The 10,080-nt window shown below is 36.3% G+C and overlaps 1 protein-coding gene across 3 annotated transcripts in view; it reads right to left on the bottom strand.

The window, feature by feature from the left end:
• LOC117177326 (homeobox protein OTX2-A-like) overlaps positions 1 to 10,080 on the bottom strand; it is a 643,707-nt gene that overhangs the window by 157,642 nt on the left and 475,985 nt on the right. For all 3 annotated transcript variants that reach the window (XM_033367948.1, XM_033367949.1, XM_033367950.1), the window contains one exon: positions 1,514 to 1,665. In XM_033367948.1, coding sequence (XP_033223839.1) covers positions 1,514 to 1,665 — 152 coding nt within the window. The remainder of the gene's footprint in view (positions 1 to 1,513; positions 1,666 to 10,080) is intronic.

Here is a 10,080-nt window from a genome sequence, read left to right as displayed (position 1 = left end):
AGAGGGAGCTCTTCTTAATATTTTGACACCAAAATCATGTCGATACACCTTACCGACTGCGAGTAAAGCCACCCACGCTTTAACTTGACAGACTGTACCTAGCCCGAAACTTAGAATCTTTTTTAAAATCATACCTGTCGTAACTCTTTCTAATGTTCATGTATGTTTTGTGATACGATTTGATCTTTCGGTAAATCCTTGCTTCAGAGATTGTGGGGATAGAACCTTTGTCATAAATGGATTTGAACTTTTGAACTACTCTTTTAGCAATAGTTCCGAAAGGATCGTTTGTGTTGTCTCGCAGTGTGCCAAACAGAGGGCAGACAAAAAACTGCATCAATATTATACTTTTTTTCGTAGTTTTCTACTGTTGCAAAAGGTAAGGCATTCTTAGGTAATCTTGCGAGCCAAGAGCTTCACTTTACTCACGCGCAGAAACCCTTAAATATTAGCAAAATTTTGTCTCTTCCCTTCTTCCCTGCATCATCAGAACGGAACCTCAAATATCAGAAAGTGGTGAATCATGATAAGCTAACTTCATCTTAGTAAAAAAAATCAAATTCTGATAGTCAGGAAAACTTATTGCGATTTTGTAAGAAAGTGCTTGAAATTGTTCGAATTTTCAAAACTTTGAATGCATTGCGGAAATGGAAGGTGTTAAACCAAAAATAGTAGCACTGAGCTTCTTATGCCAAAAGGTAACTTTTCCGCGATATTACGATTTCAATTTCAAAAATTTATTTAAAACTATCCACCCTAACATATACGCTCACATCGGACTTTAAAATAATGTCTGACTCTGCTTATCTGTGAGAACTCACCAAGAGCCTGCTAAACTCCCACGTTTCTAAGTAAACTGATTTCGGGTGAAACAACGCGAGACGCAAGCCCATAGATACCAGTGGTCGGCAACCTACTGCCGCGCGACGGCCATATCCGGCTCGGTGTGTAGTGTCAAAATCTCGTGGCAGAACCTGCTGCTACCAATAAGGTACAACTCGCCGCGGCAGCTTTCTTCATTAAGCGGTTTAAGTAACGGGGTTATAATCAAAAACAAGAAGTTCTTAAATTTCACAATTAGTATTTTGAAAACTCGAAATACAAAATCTGTAAATGTTGGCCATCAAAAAGTGATATAAAAAAACGTCTTGAAATACTAATAATTAACTAACTATAACACTTTCTAGTATAAAATTAAAAAAAAAATTATTCCCATACAGTAACTCTTGAAAAAAAGACCCCCCCCCCCAAGGAAATCAACCTCCTTTAAGGAAAAACGTTGCGTTAAAAAACAAAGCGCGGCTGGCAAAAAATGTCTTGGGTTAACAGACCCATTTTAGGTTGCAGACCACTGATATAGACTCCCATAACGGACTTTAATAGTACACACGAAACTTTTTGTGCTACTCTCCTCGGAAACGAGCACTTAAGCAGATAAAGGATCTGAAATTTTCATTGCGCGAAAGCATTTATCAGACGAATAAACAATTTGTATAATCATTTTAATTCTTACCTGTACTCTTGATTCAGGCAAGTTAATTTTAAGTGCAACTTCCTCGCGCATGAATATGTCAGGATACCGTGTTTTAGAGAATAAACCTTCCAATACATCTAATTGTGCTCGGGTGAAAGTTGTTCTCTCTCGGCGTTGTTTCCTTGGGTTACCTGTCACAGGTGGAAATAAAAAAATTTAATTTCGTAATCCATTTTATCGTGAAATCACATCAAATACGTGATTATTATGATTATTTATAAGTCAGGTTCTATCCATAAAGATTTAAAAGGGTAGGAATCGTACACTTTCTTATAGTGTGCTCGGGGCCTTATGGCTGATCCAATAAGAATTAGTAATACATACGTTGTTAGAAATAATTGATAAGAACTCTGTTCTTTATGCATACTTTTAACAGAAAAATTTTAAAAAGGTGTATGGGGCACAAAACGTAAATCTTGCCCTTATCAAATGATGCTTCGTGACTTCATTTAAATTAAATAATATTGTGGTAAGAATTGATTAGATTTTCACTTGTAGTTTTGAAACATTTGATTTATTATGTAGATCTAAAACGTACTTCAAGCTCACTTATAAAAGGAGGAGAGACTTGCGAGCAGGGTTATTGGGGATGAATTGTCAAGTTAAAAATTCATTTTCATTGTAGTTGTGGGGTGGGATTTATCTAAATAGGGAAACTGAAGTTAGGTTATCAAGGAAGCAGGGTTGTTTTGTGGTTAGGAGTTTGGGCCTTCATGGTGGGCAAGGGTGGTTCTCGTAGTACAGTGAGAGTACGAGCAATGCTAGCAGTGAATCAGTGTTGGGTTGTAACTCGTTAAAAGTGACGAAGTTACTTTAAAAGTTAAGTTACTTGTAACTTTCTCAATAACTTCGTTCCTTTTCGAAAAAAGTATCTGTAACGTAACTTAGTTACTATTTTCCCGGTAACTGATTACTTTTTTTAAAGCTACTTTTTCGTTCTTCTTTATTCATAATGTGTCCCCTAAGGATTTACATGACTTCCATTCCTTACAATCTTTCCGTTTAAATCTATATTTTTTTACAATATTATCCTTTCTATATATACAATTATTTACAACTATTTACATAAAGTCTTATATCTAGTGCCTTATTTCTATTTCCTGCGATAGCGCAATTTAGGACTTATTAGCAAGCGAGCGAGCGAACGAAAGCGAGAGTGCAAGTGACAGAGAGAGAGAGAGAGAGCATAAGAACGCAAACGCATCTTAGTCTACTTAACTTTTACTTTACCATTACTTACAATTTTCATGCTTCTAATCTAAGCGACTTCCGTTTCCTTTTTCTTTCACTTTTTTATATCTCCACTTAGCTTTTTCATGTTCATTCTTTCATTCTCCCTCATTCGCTCCTCTAGCATCCTCCAACTCATTCATCCATTCTTCTACTAATCCATCTTCCCCTAGAATCTTAACCACATTTTCTTGCCAGCTTCCTTTATCTTCCATTCCTCTCCTACATCCTTCCCATACATGCTCCCATGTTTCCTCCTCCCATTAACATATTCTACACTTTCTGTTCTCTTCTTTTTCCCAGTACATCCCCTCCCTTACTTCGTTTCCCAGTCTAAATCTTGCTATTCAGGTCCACCTTCTCTCTCCCCATCCCTTTTCTAAATACTTTGGCAACCCTTTCTTTTTAATCATCTTATACCATTTAATATATTTTGATTGCTTAATCGCCCCCCATCTTTCTATTAATTGTCTTTCCCTTTCCCTTTTTGTCCAATTCTTCACAGTTTACTCCAGTCCCGTCTTCTATTTCCTTATAATTAAAGAACTCCCTCCTTTCTTCTTCCCATCTCGTTAATTCGATCGCCCTCCCTCTCCTTCCTTCTACCTCTATCACTTTCTCGCCAACTCCCCTCCCTTTCCCTCCCTAAGCTTCGTCTCAAATTTCCATGCCCTCTTTCCCGCTCTAATACTTAACTTATCCCTTTGCGCTTCTTCTCTCATCATATATCCTGGCGTCCTCCAGTCTGCCCATAGTGTCTACCTTATATACCTTTCTTGTAAACTCTCAATATTTTTCCTTTCTTTCCATCCCCATATCTCTGCTCCATAACCTAATACCGGCCATACCAGCTTATCAAATAACCACATTCTCCTTCTCCAATTTTTTTAACCTTCTTTTTTCTATTCCCCATATCTGTTTCATTACCCCTGCTGCTTTTTTTATCCTTTCGCTTACATGAGCTTTATGATCTCCATTCGTTTGAAAGATATATCCCAAATATTTATACTCTTTGACTTCTTCTAACTTCATTCCTTTCCATCTCCCTGTCCATTCTTTCTTCCTTCCCCCTCCTTTTCTAAACCTTAGATATTTCTGAATATCTTTCTTTTGATTGCTTTTATGCAAAGGATGAGAATTTTTTAAATTGTGCGCGTCGAGGAAACAAAAGATTATCGAAGTTTGCTCTTGCGCGTTGGTTTTCATCTGTTTTGTAAACAAGCAAACCTTCTTTTTGGACATAGTACTTCAAGCGAATCTGAAACTTAGAAATTAAGTTGTGTATGATTTTAAAAATTTGAAAAAAGACTGATAATAATGTGTGACAAAAATAACGGAGAAGAAACAAATAATCCTGCTGATCTAGTGATTGAATTGCCGAACCACCAAAATAACCTGAAGGAAATTTTGTATCTTGGCCAGGTTATGCAGAGTTCAACGATTTCCACTCGAAGGAAGAGAATACTTACAAACTAAAGTGCAAGTTATGTGTGATTCCGAAAATTCTAAGTGTTTATGTTTTGAAGTATAATACGGTTGTTATAGATATTATGTTATAGTTGAGATTATTTTGATTCTAAAAATTATTTCTTTAAAAATATTGGTCTGATAGATTCAAATTTTCACTATTTTCATGAAAATCCGTTTAACATAGTGTATAGGAATAAAAAAAATTGATAATTGATATCACGATTTTAAAGAAGTTTCTTTAACAACACATTTCAAAATGCCATAATCTCATCACCTCCAACTCCGGCGAGTTTTTGACCGAACTTACTGGAATTTTTCGGTTGAAGTATTATTCAATAAAACTGAACGTTAATCAATATTTTTTTGTAATCAACGGTAATTGTAAATGTTTGCATTTCGCTGATTGGTTCTTGGCTGTACTGTGAAAATTAAACGACAAAAATAGTCACAACTTAAGGGCATGTGATACTTTGAAAATTGTCAATTATACCAGTGTAAGATTTCAACGGGTTTTTCTCTACAATAGTACATATGTTATCTTAAAAATTTGGAGAATGATAGCGAACATGCCAACGGACGTCCCCGGACTTTTCTTTTGTGAGAGAATTAATTATAAATATTTTATTTTCCTAAATTTCATTAATTCCTGTATATTTGAATCAGATGTAAGAAGAGATTATGGCGTAGAAGGAAAGGGTGAAAAAAGGCTTGAGACGGTAGAAGACAGGTCGGAAATGGAAGTAGTTGACAGCGTGCGGGCGAGAAGCAAGGTATTTGGGAGAGAGTGGAGAATATGATAGAAGAAAAAATGGGAGAGTGTAGGAATGAAAAGGAAGAGAAAGAGCGGATTGAAAAATTGTAAGCGCAGTGCAGTTGAAAATGGAGAGAAGACAGAATGCATATAGAAGAAATAATATCGTAATAAGAGGATTCAAGCTTAGGATCGAGGAAGAAAGGGATTTGATGTAGGAAGAGCTGGTAGGGGTATTATAACAGGGGTTAGAGATGGATTAGAGAAAAAAGTGCATATAGAGGGAGGGAGAGGGCGTGTAAATAAGGAAATTAAAGATAGGAGGTGTAACGTATCAAAAGCAAATCGATGGATAAGATAATAAATAAAGAAGGGAAGATGCTAAGAAACTGGATAGAGGATAGAGCCTGGGCGGTAGCGAATGTTATGGTAATATGGGACAAGTATTGGCTAAGTTCCTCTATAAAAAGTAACTCGTTACAGTTATGTTACTCTGCAAAAAAGTAACTCGTTACAGTTACAGTTATTAGTATAAGTAACTTAAGTTACTTAATAAATTACTTTTCATATCCCTCCCCTTCCATAATTTTTCATCTGGGAAAATTGTTTTCAGTCGGGGAAAATTGTCAAACAAATGTAACCTCAAAATATACACGGATTAATAAAATTTAGCAAAATAAAGTTTCTATAATTAATTATCTCACACAAGAACAGTTCGGGGACGTCCGTTGGCATGTTCTCTATCATTCTCCTAATTTCTGAGATAACATATTTACTATTGTAGGAAAAATCCCGTTGAAACCGGACACTGGTATAATCGATAATTTTCAAAGTATCACATGCCCTTAAGTTGTGACTAATTTTGTCGCTCAATTTTCACAGTGCACCCAAGAATCAATCAGCGAAATACAAAAATTTACACTTACCGCAAATTATTATCAGTCTTTCTTCAGATTTTTAAAATCATACAAAACTCAATTTCGAAGTTTCGGATTCGTTTGAAGCAATATGTCCAAAAAGAAAGTTTGCTTGTTCACAAAGCAGATGAAAACCAATGCGCAAGCGCGAAATCGATAATCTTTTGTTTCCTCGACGCGCGCAATTTTAAAAATTCTCATTCTTTGTATAAAAGCAATCAAAAGAAAGATATTTAGAAAAAATATAAAGAAACGAAAAAGTAACTTTAAAAAAGTTATCAGTTACCAGGAAAATAGTAACTAAGTTACGTTACTGATACATTTTTCAAAAAGTAACGAAGTTACTGAGAAAGTTACCAATAACTTAACTTTTAAAGTAACTTCTTTACTTTTAACGAGTTACTACCCAACACTGTATGGGACGAAGAGGGAGATTGCACGTATCTGAGTAAGAAAGTAAATAGTATACAGGAGAGGTATGCAAAGTGGACACTGGGGTTGGCAAGGAATACGCCGAACTATAATGTTAGGAGGGAGATAGGAAGAACGAGTTTAGGGTTTATAACGGGAAGCCGAGCGTGTAAATATAAGGAGAAATTTTTAGAAGAGAGGCGAAGTAAGCTGCTTAGTGTGTGTTGGTGGTAGAAGGAGAATAGACGTAGGGGTAGGAAAAATATGCCAAGGGAGAGAGCGCAATATTTGTGTGAGAAAAGAGAACAATGAAGTCATGAATTTATAGCGAGGATGAGATGCGGATGTATAGAGGATTATAATCAGTTCTGACTTTCCATAAAGAAGAGGATGTAATAATTTTGCGGGAAGGGGGTGTTGGGTAAGATAGAAAAGAAGAGAAGGAAGGAGGAAAGGGAATGAAGAAGAAATATTATAAAATAGGAGGGGAAGTAGATGTAATATTGTAAATAGTAGATACGTGTTAGGTGTTAGTCGCGAAGGCAGAGGTTGGTCAATTTTTTAAGGCCAGCACGCTAAAAAATAAATGTTTATCTATCTATAAAAAAGAGGAACATTGACGGTCGTACAGAACGCGCTGCACTTCACTTTTTATTTTCGTCGATGGCTGATGATTTGTCATTTACTTTGTGAAAAGTCCTGAAATTTTTTAACTTCTGCTTTCTTTACGTTGACTTTTAGAAGGAGTGTACCTCAATGGAGTAGTACACTTTCCTTACTTCTGATTTTATATTTCAGGACAGGGTATCGGCTGCATCCGCCTTGAACCCGTGAGATGTGTAATTGTGGAACGGACAAATTGATATGGAAACATTGATTCATATTCAGGATCTTATTTGTGGTGATATGAAGGGCCGTAAGCTTGTTCTTGGGCCACTGAGCCCCTCTTCCTTCCCCCAAACGTGCAGAGGTAGAACTGGGACTGCAAGCATGTGAGTCGCAGATACCTTGTCGAACGCCGACAGATTGTTAGGCCGCATTTTTTAAAGAAGATCCTTGTTTCTACTTTAGGGAGACTCCTTCAGTGATCCTAGGTTCTAAATGTGGCTTTCGGGTAAGCTCGAGTATGCATAGGTCTCGTCAGTATCCTGAAAGGCGCCCTTCTGAAAGTTGATGATGTTTATTGTCACACGATAATTTCCAGATGAAATAGTAAATTTAGTTTTCCAAATCTCCATTGATCTCTCCACTCATCTTACTATGTGTGGATGAACCTTCAAGCTTTCTAAGAGACAGTTATTTCGGTAGTCATTCGGGGTCATTAATAGAACATACTGCTGGGCTACTGCATTTTTGCAGACGCACCTGTTCATTAGCAGGTTCTCACAGCAGCCTGCTACAACTTTTTCTGATCCACGTTGATCGTAAATCTCTCCACATGGGCCTAATTCTTTGAACAATTCTGATGTTTAGAACAGCTGTACACATCTTATACCCATAAGTGAATATACCCGTGAGTGAATTTTTCACCTCTACTACACATTCCTCCTCAGATTCCCGAAGAGACACCCGTGTACTACCTTATGATTGTAGATCCTTAGTTCCTTGTCCCCTAACGTTCTGCCAGATGTTACATTGTCAGTCACGCACTGAACACGGGATTCATTCTGTCTTGCCCATCCAATCTTTTAATTCAGTTGATGGAAGCGTCTTTTGGCCATTTTATTTATCGTCAGTTTTACATTTCGACTTGATTCAGCCAAAGATATCAAGGGTATTTGCTGAATATGGTTGAAATAATTAATAATTAATCGGCGAGAATTGTAGAGGGATATTTCCTATAGAACAATCTACGACCGAAGGCTTAACAACTATGCCGGATGCCTATCCTTGCATGAAGGGCTCTACAAGGATGGACCAACGCTTTTCACGACTGTTTGTCGGAGCAGCATTTGAGAGAACCATATATATGTATATCTTACAAATTATCTTAAAGTTATCTTAGACTCGGCAAAAAATACGAGACTCTTCAGTTTCTTCTGAATAAATTGAATTACAATAGCCATAAATGGCAGATCTGTGGAGGTTTAAAAATAATAAGAATAATGCTGGGACTACAGCGTCGATTTACAAAACACCAGTGTTTTATATGTGAATAGGATATCCGAGCCCTAGCTACAAAGAAATAGTTGCTAGAATGATTGAAAATTTTGAAAAGTGAGGGTGTTTGGTGAATTTAAAGATACATTTTTTGTATTCTCATATCGATTGGTTCCCAGAAAATTTAGGTCATATGAGTGAAGAGCAGGGAGAGAGGTTCCATCAGGACTTTAAAGACATGGAGTATAGGTGGCAAGGTGTATAGGATACTCATACGATATCTGTCTATTGCTGGTATCTAAAAAGGGATATGAAGACCGTTCATAAACGAAAGAGTATTGGAAGTCATTTGAGTAAAAAAGACGCGGTCTTTAGAAAAAAGTGGTTTGAAACAAGCATCACATTTTTACTTATATGTAGCATCATACTTTAAACATTACATAAACCTGGCGTTGGCGCTCCTGTTTCTGTAGCGGGTTAGTTCTGAAAAAAGCGGTACCTCCACGAGGTTTAAAATGGGTAATGCTAAAACCACTTCAACCAAATTGAAAGCATTTCTTACGCTGCATTAAGCTAGTTCAAATTTAATTGATTCAAAAGTAACTGATACAGCATTCTTGAATGCTGACCATGATACTGACCTTATGGAATCAAGCAGACACCGGATTAGAATTCAGTGACCACTTAAACCTAAATGTGTCCTGATTTAGTTGGTTAGCGATGAATTTTGTAGGTTTGACTTTGAACTGACCTTGATAGTGACCTGATGGCGACAAACGGGCACCGTATTCGGATTCAGCGACATCAAAAACATACGCTACACCTGGTCCCTCTCATGTGGCAGGCTTAGACGGTTTGTGGTTCTGTGTTATTATTCCAATGGAAATATTGTGCGGCATTTTAAATGATGAAAGCATAATATACAGCAATGTCAAGCAAAATTAAGTGCTCTCCTTCTTTTAGTAAAACTATGATGTGCTTCAGAAACAAATCTTGTTGTTGCGTGAGGTTTCAGGTTTTTAAATATATGTCACTGTCTCGAAACTATTTACGTCCAATAGATCAGTTACATTCATTTTAAAAATTTCAATGTCAGGACAAGATTCGCATTCGTTAAAATGACAAGCGTCAGTGGGTTGACTGCACATTATTTCTTCAAGGCAGTCATGATAATCTGACAATTTTCCGTCAGTTCCTTTAGTTGAATTATAGAAATGATTATAGATTATAGAAATTATAGATGTTGAACGCGACAATAATACAATAATTATTAGAACATACATTCAAGGTCTCAGAAATATTCACAATAAACTTATTTCCAATATTCGCATGCCAAAATAGAAATAGAAAATAGTTATAAATAGTTAATAGAAATAGAAAATAGCTTCTAATGAGATTTTTTGCGTTGTATCGTAAAAGATACGTTTTCCACTACTTAAAAAATTTAATATTGACAATTAATATTCTGGTCATTTAACATTTTTTTAAACAGAAAATTACAGTCTGTCAAGTTAAAGCGTGGGTGGCTTTACTCGCAGTCGGTAAGGTGTATCGACATGATTTTACTGTCAAAATATTAAGAAGAGCTCCCTCTTTCATGCTTTTTGATTTAACATTCAGTTTGCTTTCAATTCTCATCTTGTTATGTAGGTGAATAGGTGCAATCT

Source organism: Belonocnema kinseyi, chromosome 7 (genome assembly GCF_010883055.1).
Source record: "Belonocnema kinseyi isolate 2016_QV_RU_SX_M_011 chromosome 7, B_treatae_v1, whole genome shotgun sequence".
NCBI lineage: Eukaryota > Metazoa > Arthropoda > Insecta > Hymenoptera > Cynipidae > Belonocnema > Belonocnema kinseyi.
The sequence above is the reverse complement of the archived record's forward strand: the minus strand, read 5'-3'. Positions and strand labels throughout refer to the sequence as shown.